General features: G+C 41.9%; 1 protein-coding gene across 1 annotated transcript in view; it reads left to right on the top strand.

The window, feature by feature from the left end:
* Positions 1-4451: 4451 nt before the first annotated feature.
* CUL5 (cullin 5) overlaps positions 4452-17752 on the top strand; it is a 32533-nt gene continuing 19232 nt past the window's right edge. The window contains exons 1-5 of the mRNA XM_061457765.1: positions 4452-4819; positions 11352-11461; positions 13763-13862; positions 15240-15416; positions 16783-16924. Coding sequence (XP_061313749.1) covers positions 4796-4819; positions 11352-11461; positions 13763-13862; positions 15240-15416; positions 16783-16924 — 553 coding nt within the window. The 5' untranslated portion in view covers positions 4452-4795. The remainder of the gene's footprint in view (positions 4820-11351; positions 11462-13762; positions 13863-15239; positions 15417-16782; positions 16925-17752) is intronic.

Raw genomic sequence — 17752 nt, 5'->3', positions numbered from 1 at the left:
GAAAGAAGGACAAATCAGTTCATAGTGTAGTGGCTCCCAGAAATGACTGCCTCCGTATCACACTCTATCAAATGTTCACCTGTATCTCAGTTTCTCTAGTACTTACATACCTGTAACATAACAGGCAGGCTGTCGAGTGGCCAGTGCACAAATACACAATGCACACGTTTTACTAACCCTGCTGGAGAACTTGTAGCTTCAGCGCTGTTGTCGAATACATACACAATGGACAGTATCTAATGCAATTAGATCTATACTGCATAATTATGTGGTATACATACAACTGTATAACTGCATGCATATTTGCAATTAATAGAAGCATAGAATCATAGAATGGTTTGGGTTGGAGAGAACTTTATGATCCTCTAGTTCCAGCCCCCCTGCCATGGGCAGGGATGCCTCACACTAGACCATGTCATCCAAGGCTCTGTCAAACCTGGCTTTGTACACTGCCAGGGATGGAGCATTCACAACTTCCCTGGGCAACCCATTCCAGTGCCTCACCACCCTCACAGTAAAGAACTTCTTCCTTATATCCAATCTGAACTTCCCCTGTTACAAGTTTTAACCTGTTACCCCTTGTCCTATCACTACAGTCCCTAATGAAGAGTCCCTCCCCAGCATCCCTATAGGCCCCCTTCAGATACTGGAAGGCTGCTATAAGGTCTCCACGCAGCCTTCTCTTCTCCAGGCTGAACAGCCCCAACTTTCTCAGCCTATCTTCATATGGGAGGTGCTCCAGCCCCCTGATCATCCTCATGGCCCTCCTCTGGACTTGTTCCAACAGTTCCATGTCCTTTTTATGTTGAGGACACCAGAACTGTACACAATACTCCAATTGAGGTCTCACAAGAGTAGAGTAGAGGAGTAGGATCACCTCCTTCGACCTGCTGGTCACGCTGGGGTTTTTCTTATGATATACTTAAACATAGTATAGAGCACACAGTATATAATAACAGCAAAGAAAAGAATTATTAACTAATTGAAGCATTCAGAAGCTGGAAACTTTGTCAAAACAGGAAATTATTCAGTACCTCCTTTTTACTGCTCAATTAAGAAAAGGTTTTAATATGGCTAACCTAATTAATTAATACAGCTGCAGACCATATTCAGTCAGCATTATCAAAAGTTCCATAGTGTACTTGTTTTATTACAACTTTTCTAACACCTCGGGGTCCCTATCCCCTATAACATGAATCTTCAGGTCATGTCCCTCACCCACTACCTAGAAGAGACATGGGAGCAGTCATCCCCAGCGGTAGGCAGTAGGGCTGTCCACCCAGGTGGTATGCAGCAGGGCAGGTGGATTGGATGGCATCACCTTGCAGGTTTCCTAACCTGTAAGAAAAAGCTCCTTGAAATGCTTTCCAGGACACATTTTAGATGGAGGCTAAACATTTTAATAGAAAAGTAAAATTCTTTTTTTCCCTATATAAAACCTGAAAGTTTCCAAATCCCTCCTAAAAAGTACCTACACCCAAACTTTTCTTACTAAATCAAAAACTTGTGAGAACTGGCAGGAGGAGTGACGGCTTAGCTGGAGATTTGGGTGTAAGGAAATGACTTGGTGTCACAAAACACAGATCTGTGCCAGTGAGTGTTTGGTGCTTTCTGCTGGAAGCACTCCCAACAGCCAGGCAGATGGGCAGGTGTGGCATCACCAGCAGCCTCACAGCAATGGGGTCGGTGAGCTGGGGTGGGGGCCATGCTTGCCAGCCTCTGGCAGCAAAGACATTTATTTCTCTGCTTACAAACCACATTATTCGGCCACACTGAATTTCACAGAATCATAGAATGGTTTGGGTTGGAAGAGACCTTAAACTTCATCCAGGTCCAACCCCTGCCACGGGCAGGGACACCTTCACAGTATCACAGTATCACAGTATGTTAGAGATTGGAAGGGACCTCGAAAGATCATCTAGTCCAATCCCCCTGCCGGAGCAGGAACACCTAGATAATGTTACACAGGAATGCGTCCAGGCGGGTTTTGAATGTCTCCAGGGAAGGAGACTCCACAACCTCCCTGGGCAGCCTGTTCCAGTGTTCTGTCACCCTCACTGAGAAGAAGTTTCTTCTCAAGTTTAAGTGGAACCTCTTGTGTTCCAGTTTGTACCCATTACCCCTTGTCCTATCATTGTTTGCCACTGAGTAGAGCCTGGCTCCGTCCTCGTGACACTCCCCCTTTATATATTTATAGACACTGATAAGGTCACCCCTCAGTCTCCTCTTCTCCAAACTATAGAGACCCAGCTCCCTCAGTCTTTCCTCATAAGGGAGATGCTCCACTCCCTTAATCATCTTAGTTGCCCTGCGCTGGACTCTCTCCAGCAGCTCCCTGTCCTTCTTGAACTGAGGGGCCCAGAACTGGACACAATACTCCAGATGCGGTCTCACCAGGGCAGAGTAGAGGGGAAGGAGGACCTCTCTCGACCGACTAACCACCGCCCTTCTAATACACCCCAGGATGCCATTGGCCTTCTTAACCACAAGGGCACAGTGTTGGCTCATGGTCATCCTGTCGTCCACTAGGACCCCCAGGTCCCTCTCCCCTACACTGCTCTCTAACAGGTCATTCCCCAACCTATACTGGAACCTGGGGTTGTTCCTGCCCAGATGCAGGACTCTACACTTTCCCTTGTTATATTTCATCAAGTTACTCCCTGCCCAACTCTCCAGCCTATCCAGGTCTCGCTGGATGGCAGCACAGCCTTCTGGCGTGTCAGCCACTCCTCCCAGCTTAGTGTCATCAGCAAACTTGCTGATAGTACACTCAATTCCCTCATCTAAATCATTGATGAATATATTAAATAATACCGGTCCCAGTACTGACCCTTGAGGCACTCCACTAGTTACAGGCCTCCAACTAGACTCAGCCCCATAGACTACAACTCTCTGGCTTCTCTCCTTCAGCCAGTTCGCAGTCCACCTCACTACCTGATCATCCAGTCCACACTTCCTCAATTTAGCCGTGAGGATGCTGTGGGAGACTGTGTCAAATGCTTTGCTGAAGTCAAGGTAGACCACATCCACCGCTCTGCCATCATCCATCCACTGTGTTATTTCCTCATAAAAGGCTAAGAGATTGGTCAAACATGATTTCCCCCTGGTGAAGCCATGTTGACTGCCCCTCATAACCTTCTTATCCTTGATATGCCTTAAGATGGTACCAAGGATAAGGTGTTCCATCACTTTCCCAGGGATGGAGGTGAGGCTGACCGGCCTATAGTTACCCGGGTCCTCCTTCTTGCCCTTTTTGAAGACTGGAGTGACATTTGCTTTCCTCCAGTCCTCAGGCACCTCTCCCGTTTCCCAAGACTTGGTAAAGATGATGGAGAGTGGTCTAGCAATGACTTCCGCCAGTTCCCTCAGCACCCGCGGGTGCATCCCATCTGGACCCATGGATTTATGGATGTCCAGATTGCTCAACTGGTCTCTAACCCATTCCTCATCGACTAAGGCAAACCGCTCCGTCGACCTGACTTCATCTAAGGTCTCAGGGGTACAGGGCTCTTCAGGACTGCCCGCAGCAGAGTAGACAGAGACAAAGAAGGCATTCAGTAACTCTGCCATCTCTTTATCTTCTGTCACCAGGGCACCCATCCCGTTCATCAGTGGGCCTACATTGCCTCTGGTGTTAGTTTTGTCTGCCATGTATTTAAAAAAGCTCTTTTTGCTGTCCTTGACCCTTCTTGCCAGGTTTAATTCTAAGGATGCCTTAGTCCTCCTAGCTGCCTTCCTACATCCTCTAGCAGCAGCCTTATATTCCTCCCAAGTGGCCAGCCCCTCCTTCCATGACCTGTAAACTCTCCTCTTCCACTTGAGCATACCCAGCAATTCCCTATTTAGCCACGCAGGTCTCTTGGCCCTCTTCCTTGACTTCCTACGTGTCGGGATGCTCCGATCTTGAGCACGGAAAAAGTAGTCCTTCCACTAGAGCAGCTTGCTCCAAGCCCCATCCAACCTGGCCTTCAAGACTAACAAGGACGGGGCAGCCACAGCTTCTCTGGGCACCTGTGCCAGTGCCTCAGCACCCTCACAGGAAAGAGTTTCTTCCTTGTATCTAGCCTAAATCTCCCCTATTTCCGTTTAAAGCCATTCCCCCTGTCCTGTCACTGCATCCCCCTGTAAAACCTGGGCCTCTGCTCACGTCTCCCAACTTCCCGTGTGTTTGCCGGCAGGAGGCACTGGGATCAGAGGGCGCGATTTGGTGGGGGGATGTCTCTGAGGGGGCAGAGCCGCCCCGCACGGTTGCCGCCCGCCGTCTCCCCAGGGCGCTGCCCGGCGCCCTCCGCAGCCGCGGGGGCTCCGCACCAGGGCGCGTCCCGGGGGGCCCTGAGGGCAAAGGCCCCCCCGCGGCTGGCTGAGCTCGGCAGTGCAGGGCGGGCGGCGACGGCGGCGGGCCGCCAGGGGGCGCTGCAGGCAGAGCCCTCAGCTCGAGCGGCCGCTCTCGGCGGCGGGGCCGGCTGCGCGGCGCCGCATCATGTGGGCCGGCCCCTTCCATGGAGTCGCGGCTGCTGCCGAGCGCCTCCTGCCCGGACTCCGCCATGAGGCTCTAAGGGGCGGCTGCGTGCGGAGCAACGAGTCGGTCGTGCTGCCGAGCGCCCTGAGCCTGGCACCGGCCTTCTTCGCGGGCAGGGGAGCCCAACGGTGCGGCCGCTGCTACTGCCGCCGCCGCGGGTCTGGCCGGGCGGGCGGTCGGCCCGGGGCCATGTAAAGCGGCAGCGGCCGGGGGCAGCCGAGCCGAGCTCGGGGAGAGGAGCCGCCGCCGGCCGGGGAGGCCCCGCGGGGGGGGATCATGGCGACGTCTAATCTCTTAAAGGTGAGAGCGGGGCCTGGCCGTTCTCTGCCTGAGGAGGCAGGCGGCGGGGGCCGGGCTACCAGGGCTGCCCCACCGCCGGCTGGGCCCGGCGTGTGGCTGAGGCGGCCGGGCTGGGCAGACCATAGGACGGGGGCAGGCCGCGGGCGTCGCTCCCCGAAGTTGCCGCTCCCGGGAGCGGGAGCCGCGGCCCTCTCTCAGGTGAGCGGCCTCGGCCCCGCGCTCAGTGCGGGACCGCCGGCCTCGGCCCGGTCCGGCCGGTGGCCCCTTGGGTGCCGGCACCCCGCACCCCACCCCTGCGCTCTCCTCCCAAACACGCGTCGTTGGGAAACAGCGTTGCGTCGTGCAGTTAGACAGGGTACGGAGTCGTCCCTTTGTTTATTTAAAAGACCTGGGTGTACGGAAAATGAGTTTTAAGTTTAACAAAGAGTTGAAAAATGTCTTCGCCGCTGGCAGGTGGTGTTGTTTGGAGTGCCACCGTATTCCATCGGTTATGTTAACTACAGTTTTTCTGCAAAGAACTCCTGGAGGCCTTTCGCTTACGTTAAGCAGCTTTGCTCTTACAGGCAGACGTTTTGAAGCACTTTCCCCGCTCTCGGTGCCGTATCGGTGACCCCCTGTAGGTTTGAACAGGAGTTTTCAGTAAGACAGTCCAGCACTGGAGCTCAGGGCTGCCTGCCCTGGTATTTGTGGCATGTGTGTGGAGAAGACTGTATGTGGCCTTTGAGGCCATGCCGGCATATGGCAGACAGGCCTACTCTAAACAACTGCTAACTAGTGTCTGCAGAAGGTGTTCCTAGAACATCAGGTTAAGGTGAAGAGCCTTGGGAAGGCCATCTGCTTCCCTTTATCCGTTAGCAATTTAAAATATGTGTGAACATAGACCTATACATGTGGTCAACACTATGTATTATAGTTAAATGTGATTCCGAAGGAGTGCTGCTTACATTTTAGCAATCTGACCTATATTGAAAGTACAGCTTTGGTCTGAAACTGCTGGTTGTGTTACTCGGAGATGATCAGTGTGAAGAAATGAGAAATAATTGATAACCTTCTTTCTTCCTGGTATCCAAAAAAAGGGTTTAGTATTAGTAAGATATTAAAAGTCTTTACCGAAATTGAAATGTAATTGAAATGAATTTAATTTCTCTATATTTTTATGTCTAAGTAGTTCGATTTTTTAGCAGATAAGACTTAACATGAAAAAATAAAATTGAAGAATCCAAGGACACTGGTGAAAAGAATAATTTCGCATAAGAAGAAATGTGTTTTTTGTGGAAGAGCGTGGTTTTGGAGCAGGGAACAGACAGTCTTATCTACTTGTTAATGATTTAGTCCATCTCTTTGCTATATGTTTAAGTATCTGTGGAGACACCAATGCGTGCTTTGACCAGACACGTGTAGTTGTATAGCCTGTAGAAGACAGAAGGAGCAGGCCTGAAAGGTATGTCAGCATTCCACTGCAGATGGTTTGAAAGAATAGTAAGTGTACACTGAGTGAAAATAGAGTCAAAGTCCTTGATTCTGTGAGATTACTCTTGCTGAACTCTTGCCTTTGTGTTGACTAGTCATGTTTTTGCAACTGGCCTTTGAATCATGAGTATTTTATGTTGACAGCAATATATATATATATATGCACAGTGTGTTTTGGGAAAAATGCCACAGGGATACCTATTCTAAAACAGGGCTTCCTGGTCACTTGGAGTGTTTTAAGCACTATAACTTACTAATTAGTGAGTTTTCTAACGACAGTAATGTATGAACCCTGCATTACAAAAGGAAAGATTTTACAGTGATTTGACTTCATTTATAATGACACAATAAAGCAATGTGTTCGAACTAGATGAAGTCTTTTGTTCCCTAATTCTGTGCTCTCAGAGAAACTGTTGATTCCAGGTTGGTGTTGATTGGCAGTGCTTCATGTGTTCTGCTTTAATGTTTTGGGAAAAAAAGCAATGTCTCAGCACAGAAAAATCCCTGGCTGAGAAAGAAGAGGTGTTAAAATCTGTAAGGGTTTTTTTCATATAATTTCCAAATGAGCCTGCATAATCAAATCTTAAATTTGGTTTAGACAAGTCTTGGTTTTGCTAGGATAAACAGGAACTAAGAGTTTTCTCTGTTTTTTACCCATCCTTGTTTGGCTTCCTGCATAGTTGAGAAAATGAAGTGTAGTACTCTTCTTATTCCAGTAATGGGTACTAGCTGAATCCAAACCTGACTGATGTTATTTTAAAGGGCATTGTTTGAACTCCACTAGTGCATGACTTTCCTAATTGTAAATATTTTTTTTAGTGAGAAGCGTATTCTCAGAGAACATTCTTTTAAATGCAAAATTAAAATGACCTATCATATGCTGAATCCTGGTGAGATACAACAAGCTGTAATGTGGCAAAAATGTTGAAGTAGTTAGTAAGAGCTAGCTATGACATGGTAAGCTAGTGTGAACCCTACTGTGCAGAACTGTTCTCCCACACTGAGGTCATGGCTTTCCTGTAGATGAGCCATTATGAGGCCAGTCCCCCAGAGTTTCTTCTCTCAACATACCTTTGACTTGGGCACTTTTAAAGTGGGGTACTTCATTCTGGGAGGTGTGTTGGACTAGTAACCTGTTGCCTTTGCAGTGGCAAGGTAGTCTAAACCAATTCACTCGTGATGTGAAGATACATGAGTGTTTCTGCAGTTTGTGGTACAGAGCACCTCAGCTTATTGCAGCACAAAGAAAAGCCATAGTTGTATCCATGCTGGCTAATCTTTACATGTCTGTAGAGCTTTACTGGGGCTGCCAGCAAATGGAAGAGTCCGTCCTTGCAAGATGACTTGCAGCTTGAGCCTGGCGTTAGGAGAGAAGCAGCAAATGAAGCAGCAGATTTTCTGTAGGTTTAAGTGAAATGAGAACCATTATTTACCTTTGCATTGGTTTAAAGTGGGATTGGTGGGTTTTTTTTTACTGTCATGTCTGTGTCACTGACAACTGGAAACAGATCTGAAGTTTTGGAACTCTTCAACTTAAAGTAAGTATTCCAGATCTGTGTTTTAACATTGCTTCTTCCTGGCTTTTTCCAATTAGGATATCCACTAGAAGTTGCACGCCGGTTAGTTAAATAGCAGAGCTTTTTTTCTGGAGTTTTTCTGCTTTGTGTAGTAACTTCAGTGCTATCACTACACTGACTTTTAAAGGTGCTGGTAGCAGGGATTAATCAGACAGTGAATTTTCATGCTTATTTCAGTCTAGGACCTTGTACTTCCTATTTCATCCCTCTGGGAATTAACCTTAATATAAATCTATCATCTGTAAATGGTGAAGTAGTAATGGTGAAGATGTTATATATAGCTAACATGTATAACAAGAATGTTGGGTTTCTTACAGTACAGTTTAGAGCATCTGATGGAGATTAGGGCTGAATTTATATGTGGCCTGAAAGTGTACTGTGTTATAGAGTGTACACTAAAGAGACCGGAATGTCCAAATAGACATTTGAAGGTTCAGAGGGACAGTGGCTTAGAGGCCACATCATACTGCCTTGCTTTGTTACATTCCACATTTATTTAGGCTCTTGTACCATATTCCATGCCTGCTGTGCTGCTTTTCAACTTGCTTACAGTTAAGGTGAGGAATTTTGTATTGTGCGATAATACCCAAATCAGAAAAACTGGTTAGTGGAACAATTCCACTTGCATCACTTACTAATTCTATGTAATACCCACCAACGGGTTTTTTACCTGCTATCCTAAAATACTATGTTTAGGTGCTTCTGCATAAAAGTGAAGAAAAGGGGAAAAGTAAGTTTGAAGAGTAAAGTTGTAGTATATAGCTCAATATAGTGTTTGAAGTAGTATGTATTTCAAGTGAAGTTTAGTGTTAAAATGGAACTTTAAATCTCTTTGATCAAACTTAGTGAAGTGACTTTGGAAACATAAAATATTTGTTAAGTGGAATTATTTTGCAAAGGATTACATTTGAAACTCCTAGAATAGTCACTTTGCAAGGGTATGGCTATCAATCATCATCCTTGTTTTCAGAGAAGATTGGGTAAGTGGAGTAATTTTATTTTGTTAAGGTGTGAATTCCTTCCCTTGGGAGCTGCGGTTTGAGGCAACAAGCTAAGAAAAACAAATTACCCAGGAAATACAGCTCAGAAGTTGCATGGGTTTGTAGGAACCCATGGGTCCCTGGTGTTGTCTGTGCCACTGGTGTATGTGTGACTTTGGTCACAAGTAAGAGTTGCCACTGTTTGACTTCCTCTGCCATTATAAAATTTTGTTGTCTGATGCCCTACTAGGGGTAGAATTAATGAATGTGAGTGGCACACAGTAGGTGGTAGTATGCACTCTTTCTTTTGTAATTTCAGCACAAGAATGGTAGGTCAGGGAAGCTTGTGTCTGTCTAGAGGATGCTGAATCCTTTATTGCCCATAAGTAAGAGTTTGAGTGGAATTTTTAATCCATTAGTTTTATTTCCTCTTCTGTCTAATATAGAGGGAAGTGAAAAAAAATTCTGTATGTATAGAAAACAGAGTTCTAAACTTCTCTAATGGCATTTTCTGCAAAGCTTTATTTGGGAAATTCTTTTACAGTAGGTACATGCTCATTACAAGTGCACATGGAGTTTTTACAACTGAAATGGAGTTTTATGTGTGCTTCTTCGAATGAGGTAGAAGACAGCCTAATGTCTCCCCCCCCTTCATGTTTTACTAGTCTTATTCACAAAGAGAATTTATTTTTTATCTTCAGCTCTTTTCAGCAAAGGGCTGGATTGCACTTCTCCAAAATTGCAGAACAGGCTTTTTACCTCTTTCAGAAAACTTATGGGATCTACTCTGAAGTTTCACTCCAAAGGAAAACTTTGGAGGAAGTTGGTTTTACTTATTTTATAATGTCTTTTCTACAACTTCTAACTGTACAGTAGCTGGTCTTTCAAGTTCATTATCCTGCAAAAGGGGACTGGGAACAGAAGCATCTACAAGTAGAAACTAACCATTTTCACAGGACTAGGAAAGATGAGAGCAACTCCTCAAAGTTTAGGGAATAATTATAAAGCTGGCTCTCTGGGGAGGAAGCATGTAGTTGAGCATTTTCAAAGATGATGCATTCAAATTTTTTTTTACAGTGGAAGGGAACAGGCAAAAGTCTCTCTCTAATTGGAAAATAATTTATTTTCCTTTTTTTTTTAATGTTAAAAGAATTATAAGCTTCATCAAACTGGGTGCTTCTGTGAAGCCCATGTTCAGTACCTAATAGTATGATAATCCTGTGAGGCCTCCAGGTGATGTTGCTATAAAAATTGTTACTGTGATTCCTGTTGCATCTTTTTAACTGGAAGATGAGACATCTTTGCACTTTAGAGTAGCAGGGGATACAGTTTCCAAACTGCGCTTGTTCTGAATACTAAATGACAGATTTAATTGTAAATTTCCATGTAGAAATTAATCAGAAGGAGATGGTTTAGAGAACGTGTGGTGCTGCTTGTGCTTGTTTATCTGAAGAGGTGTTAGTGGCAGAACAGCGCACTTGTCAGAATTTCAAGCAGTTAGACTGTATTATTTGGTGCATGTGAAGTGAATTGTGTCAAATGTAGTAGTACTGGCCAAGGCAATGATCTGTTCAAAAGTAAACAGTGCATTGGAAGATAACATTGCACATAACCAGTAGTATTTCTGCCACAGAGCTGTCAATCAACTGTTTATTTTTTAATTGCAGGTTTTTCTTTTAAAAATGTAGAGCTGTAAGCAAATAGTGATTTTTAAAGCTGTTGGTTTGGTTTTTTTTTGTTTATTTTTTTAAATAAAGGAAGCCTGTCTACTGCAGTGATATTTTTTTTAAATAATCAGAATTATATTGGAGCATTTAATTTCTGTAGTTTTGCCTTAATATTTACCATAGGATTGAAAAAATCTACCTTGGATTAGATTTTTCAGAATGGTGGAAACCATTTTCATCTGCATCAGCTGTAGTCCTGGCCATCAAACTGCCTACGGCCAGTTAACCCACAGGAAGGGAGTCTGTAGTACAGCAGCTCCTACATCACTCTGCTTACTTCCTCCCTCTTTGCTGCTGACTCCAAATGCGCAGCGGAGAAGAAGGGTACATGGCAGCATCCACAGGTGCTATTCCTGATTCCTGGCTGCCATTTTGGCAATGGTAATTCATTCAAGACAGATTTCCAACTCTGCCTCATGACTTTTGTTGCATGTATCCTGGCTGGGGCAGCGAAGCTGACTATCATTTATGTTGTCCATTTATAACTCCATTAACAGGTGAAGAACACTTGCTAGAACTTGTTGCATTGTAGCTAGTGCAGTGAATAAAGCAAAAAGTTGGCAGTCTGGCTTCTCTAAGAAACAAGTAATAGCTCTGTCTCATTTTAAAGTAATAAACACTGTGATAAGTGCTGTTCAGCTGTGGTGGTGTAGCTCAAAGGCTGGCTTATGGGAGACACCTCAGAAGATATTTTTAAGTTTACCATAGGAAGTGCAATCCTTAGAGATAAGTTTAAGAAAATGTTTTATTAACAGTATTTTTTTTTTGTTCTTTTCAGAACAAAGGTTCGCTTCAGTTTGAAGACAAATGGGATTTCATGCGCCCTATCGTTCTGAAACTTCTTCGTCAGGAGTCTGTCACAAAACAGCAATGGTTTGATCTGTTTTCGTAAGTAATTTTTTACTATCTTTCATCTTTCTGCATAACAGGAATACAGTTATGGTACTACTTCTGATACAGCAGCTAGGTGTGGCATGGTCTATGTGGGAACACACAGAACAAAAACATGAGTTTAAGTTTTGTTAAGTGGTAAGTGTGCCTGCATCACTGTAAATGTACAAAAGTAGAGTTTTCTTGAGATTCAGATCCTTGCAGACAGGTTGGAGAAAGAACAGCAGAGCTCTTGACTTAAGCTGATCATAGTAAACAAGTTTTGTACCTACCCACAAACCTTTTGTTAGTTTTAGAGAGAAAATGTTTACTGCTTCGGCAGTTCATTTAAAGGCAGTTTGCTGAATGTCACATTATTCTGACTTGAATGGCTTTCTTCTAAAATAATAATGCTACTGAAGTAGCAGGGCAGTGCAGTTTAACTGGTATAATTTGAATAGCCTTATACCCTAACAATAAAATATATTTTTCAGACCGTGTTTGCATTATTGTACTTTGTAAAACCCCTCACATTTTACTTCTTCCAAAAAGAGAGAAGTTGCTTCCTGATTTTTTTCTTAAAATACACCTTGTGACCTTTGCCAAAATAATGTGGAAATTAACAACATATATTGAAAGAATATCTGAAATAATCTTTGTCTCAACACATAGCTATTTTCCCTCAGATATACTTGTAGCGTAAGTCTGCAGCTTCTCCTTCTGCTTTTTAAAATCTGTCACGAAAGTGTTTTTTATTCAAACACAGTCTGCTGCAGTCATTCTCTTTATTGCTCTTTTTGATGAGGACAGTGCAGTGATTCTTTTTACACCCATCCTACTGCACCTGTCACACTTCTATGCCAACCAAAAGGAAAAGTAGTTTACCATGTAATGAGTTTTAATATCTGATGATGTGTCACCTATAGTGGTTGCCAGGTACATGGTATATTTCAGGTATAAATTCAGTCCTGAGCCATTAGTTTCATTTTTAATAACAACAACTAATTCTGCATTGGTATTGAAATTTTCAGTTCATTTTTCTTGTAGCTGAACTATTCAGTATAACTGAAGTAACTCTGTGGCTGAATTCAGGATACTGAAGGAAAGGATCCCACTCTCCTAGGTTTTTATTTTTGGACAGTGGTCTTTGTTAAGCTCTTTAATAAAAATTCAAATCGATAGGTGTCTTCTACCTGCCCTTTGAGTATAATTATCCAGTATTGCTTTTTCCACTCCTGTCAGGAAACAGTGGCATTCTAAATGCAGTAACACCTTCTCTGCATGTGAACATTGCGTAAGCCTCACAATTTAGGTAGACCTCTGTAAATCCTGGGCCAGCACCAGCATGTGGTAAAGGAACTTTCTACCTTATAAGTTTTGTCTTTTCAGTTAAACAAAAAAAGCTGCTTTTAAACTGAAAAACTGTATTGATTTAATTGGAACAAAGTTATGCCTTTAGATTATGTAATTGCTTTTCTGCAAAGATGTGGCCTTATTATTGAAAGGAAGAATAAAAAACAGAGGAAGGGAATGAGTCAAGAAATGGCTTGCTAGTCCGCATTATATATGATGTGTGGTTAGGAGTCTAGCTCTTTAGTATGGAACAAAAGTAGGAATTAAGTTACTCTTGCTGAGCTGTAAGCTAGGAAAAAGATTATTTGGATGTTGTTAAAACTCATAAATAGAATTTTGCTTTATGCTGCTGTTTGAGAGTTCTTCTGCAGTAGGTTTCCACTTTAAAATGCTGTCACTGTCATGAAACATTTCAGTGATGGCATTAAACTAATTAAGACATCTTTTAAATTACCTGATGCCCCTGAGCTCAGATTTCTCGTATGTAAGATCTCTTTCCTTTGTAGCACAAGAATGATGTTGTGCTTGGATTGTAAAACTGTGAGTGAAGGCTGCATTGTAATAAAGAGTATTATAGAATAATACAGGCTGAGTAGTAATGCTTCTACTGGCAAGTGGTTTCTGTCTTTGTCAAAGAAAAGCTTTAGAAATTGTCCTTAATGTAAAAAGGAGTATTGAATGGATACTGAAACCAGAATAGGCTTCTACATCTCTTTTGTGACCATACTATTTCCTAGATAGGTTGCCGCTACTTGGTTCAAAGACTTTCAGTCTTATTTCAGTCTCTTCTCCAAACGTGTTTTCTAGCACATGGTGCTGGGAACTAACTGTGTGGTTTTTAACAATGATAGATTAAAAGTGTATTAATGTCTTAGACATAGTGAAATTATGGCTTTTTAAACCTCATGCTCTACAGCATTAAACTTTGAGTAGTTGTTACTAAAAGGTGGATGAATTGTTTTCTAGAGATGTACATGCAGTTTGCTTGTGGGATGATAAAGGTCCAGCAAAAATCCATCAGGCTCTGAAAGAAGACATCCTTGATTTTATTAAACAGGCACAAGCAGTAAGTTCTTAACGTTTCATAACTTCTATTCATATTGTTAGAAAAATAACCAAATAGTTTTGACTTTCATTGGATCTAAATGCATAGCTTTTTTGTTTGAAATTCTGTGATGTCCTGGAGATCTTAATTACCCTGTGATTTTCTATTGACACAAGTAAGATTTAGCCTTGAGCATTTGCCTTGGCTCATTGTTTTCTCACAGTCCTTGAAATTGGGCTGGGCAGTGATTTTTTTTGTGGTATACTAAAAAACAAAACAAAAAAACCCAAACCCAGCATTATTTTTGTTTATCCAACAGTACTTACGGTATCTTCATTCACTTGAAAAGTCTTGAGGCAAAATTTTATATAAGAAATTACTGTCTGAAAAAGAAATGTTGTTTGTCTAGCTTCAGTGCAATGCTGACATGTTCATGGATGGCTTTAAAATAAGCCATATGTGTGGTGTACTTAGAAATAGCCCTGCTATCGACTCAGCAAGCTGAGCTGTCCAGTTTTATGGACTTCCCCCAGACAGTTGAAGTTGTCAATAGATTCCAAGGAAATATTTGTGTTTGTAAAAAGTAGAACAAAAGATGTTTTCTGTAATAAGGGATTTAAAAGAGGGGATTGTTGAGAAATAAAAAATAAATTTAAAAAAAAGAATCTTATGACATTGGAAAGGAAAAAATGAAAAGTCTGTAAAATCTTTAGTGAGGAGACTTACACCACTGAGGCTTTGCTTAAAGGAATATAGTGTCTTACAGAGGCCTTTGTATAACCAGGCTTATACATGTTGATTTTTAAATTCCATCAGCTTGCTTACATAAATGCTATGCTGAACTGAGGCCTTTGGCATGGTCTGCATTGGCTGTTGAGAGGCATGTTTTTAGGTATTATGATAGCCATTGTACAGTGTAGTTGCAATTTCCAGGCTTTAGTAAAATATACATGTTAACTAGTAGTCTGGGTCTAATGAAAGGTTGGTAGGTGCCTTTGAATTAAACTTTTCACTGTATAGAAGAAAATGTAGTCCTTACAGGTTACTTATTTTTATTTTTTTGTACATATGGCTGTACCAGGACATGTTTTTAGACCAAAGGTGTTTTAATCTTTTTGAGCTGCAGATGGCTTAAAAATAAAATTAAAAAAAAAAAAGCAGATTCATTTAGAAAATTTAAACTTACGACTACTTACTTGTTGTTACTATTCTTTACCCTTTAGAAAAGGTCCGTATGGTATGGGTTGATAACTGCTTCACTGAAATAAATGGTACTTTCTTATTCTAATATATCTGTACATTTGAATTTTATATGGGGAGTTCTTTTCACTATAAGCAAAGTATTCTGTATTTTGTGCAAAAATGTGTTTATGAATTCCGTCCTCCCTTCTCCTCCAGAGAGTGCTGAGTCATCAAGATGATACAGCTTTACTAAAAGCATATATAGTGGAGTGGCGCAAGTTCTTCACGCAGTGTGATATTTTGCCCAAGCCATTTTGTCAGTTAGAGATTACTTTAATGGGCAAGCAGGGCAGCAACAAGAAGTCTAATGTAGAAGACAGTATTGTTCGAAAGGTAAGTGATAGGTATAAGAGTTTAGTTGCACGCTCTTCTACCTGCAGTAGTAGTACAGAAGGGATTCTGTAGCTGAAGATGAAATAGCACCAATCATGGAATATGATGTATCACTTTGCTTCAGTGTGAGGGTCAAAACAACCATGCAACTCTTCTTTTCTCTCCAGAACGATTTCACTCTTGTTTCTCCACTTCTGCTTTGGCTATTAACAATTTTGTTCAGATGAGTAAAGCACTTCTTTACTGGGCTTTGGGATTGTTTGGGGGCTCGCTCAGGGTGTTTTGGTTTTGTCTTTGGTTTTGGTTTTTTGCTTGGTTTTAATTATGACTTGAATCCTGGGGTGGAGGCAATTGTAAATTCACCTACTGTTTCTATACTTGTGAGTAGCAAGTACTTGTATATATAAGCAATTAGTTTTTCTACTCCTATTTTATTTGCCAAGGCCAAGATTTTAATGGAGGCACATCTCTGCACTTTATAAATGGCCAATCAAATGCTGTCATCTTAAGTTAAATATAGCTATTGGTCTCTTAATTTCCCCTTTTTTCTCCACGCTGTCAGCATACCAATGAAAAGATAGGGCATGTAGAATCTTGTGAATATGATCTTTTTACTGTTTCATATCCACGTAAAGAAAGTCTAGGGTTTTGAGTATGGAGTGCTCAGTGTCCCAGATCCCATGAATAATGGTCCTTGAAATTGCTTTAGTCTTTTATTCTAAGAAAAACGAAGCACATCAGTTGTAAAGTGTTCAGTCCTTTAGTTTAACATCATTCATTATCCCTTTCCATTGCAGATAGTATCTGTAAGGAAATGAAATTTCTTTAACAATCTTTCATTTGGTAGTGAAAAGCATCTCAACTGTCCCCCTGCCTCCAGGATGGGAAGAACAAAATAGATTGAGTGCATTACTTTGGGCAAGTTTTTTTAATTCACCCTCCTGTTTTGATGTCTGATCCTCTGTTCCTCTTGAAGAAAAGGAGGCGAGAATAGCAGCAAAGAGAGGAATCTCCCACTTAGCTTTTTTGTTTCCATTGTTTATTGGAGAAAGCATATGAAAAATTACTTGATTACTGAGGACTGTAGGAATAATACAGAATTATGGAATTAATATATGAATTAAACATTGATTGGCTGTCTGGTTACACTGAGTAAGCTTAGAATGTAAGCTGAATATTACTTCCATAACAAGTTCAGAGCAAGATCAGGTTCTAAGGTAGTTGAACTGCTGTATATAACCTGAGAAGTGCATTATAAACTGCTTGATTTCTGTTTCTGATCCCCTGTATTTCTTTTGCACAAACTGAGGTCTGCGTGTACCTTTCTCACAGGATTTTTTTTCTTCTTCTTCTTCCCAATACACAGCTCATGCTAGATACGTGGAATGAATCCATATTTTCAAATATAAAAAACAGACTTCAGGACAGTGCAATGAAGCTAGTTCATGCTGAAAGGCTAGGAGAAGCTTTCGACTCTCAGCTCGTTATTGGAGTTCGAGAATCATATGGTATGTTGTGCACTGACCCATCTATGTCGCCTCCTCACTTCAGTAAATAAGTTTTCATCATGCAGAGTTGACAGCTGTGGTAGTAGGGTTGGGATGCTTATCTCAGCATTTATATTGATGTTGATATGTGATACCAATTAAATTCAGTTTCAAATCTAACTTCAAAGTGATTTAGCTGTGTATCAGTTACTACAAAATGGGTGTTTTCAAAAAGCAAACTATTCCTTGACCTTTTAGGTTTGCAGATAATGACTTTGTGCTTTGTACTCTTTCTGATTCTTCAGGCAGTTTGAAGAAAAAGTGCTAAACAGGCTGTATCTAAGACTTTCTTCTTTGAAAAACACATCTGTGTATCTGAAACTTTTGTGACGTTTCACCATTGCCTGGTGCTTCTATATCACTTTGCAGCCTGTTGAATTAAACTTGTGGCTAATACTCTCTCAGATGGTTTTATAGTGTCCAGTTCTATTTTCTTAAAACATATTCCATTTAAAGTCTTTATTTATTCATCTGTAACAGTTGAGAGGAAGGGGGAAACTTTTTTCCAAATAGTTCCTAGCACTGCAGAAGGCTTGCTGCCAACATTCTGGTAAAAGAGGGAAAAAAACCCTAAGACATTGGGAGTATAAGAACAGTGTCTAAGAAAAGCTTTTTGCTCTGTCAGGCAGAGAGTTCTCACTTCACTAGGCATTATGCTGAACTGCCCTTACTTGTTTCTTTTTTTCTTTCCTATTTTGCAGTTGTATGTGTATTTCTGGTTACCGTGTTTGAATGTCTCTAATGCTGGCGATAAATATGAAGTTCTCTCCAGTTTCCTTATCATTAATC

This window comes from Pezoporus flaviventris, unplaced genomic scaffold (assembly GCF_033815535.1).
Source record: "Pezoporus flaviventris isolate CSIRO_AGI_PZ_B2104156 unplaced genomic scaffold, CSIRO_AGI_Pfla_v1 ptg000025l, whole genome shotgun sequence".
Lineage (NCBI taxonomy): Eukaryota > Metazoa > Chordata > Aves > Psittaciformes > Psittacidae > Pezoporus > Pezoporus flaviventris.
Note: the sequence above shows the minus strand (reverse complement) of the source record. Positions and strands in the feature narration are given on the sequence as shown.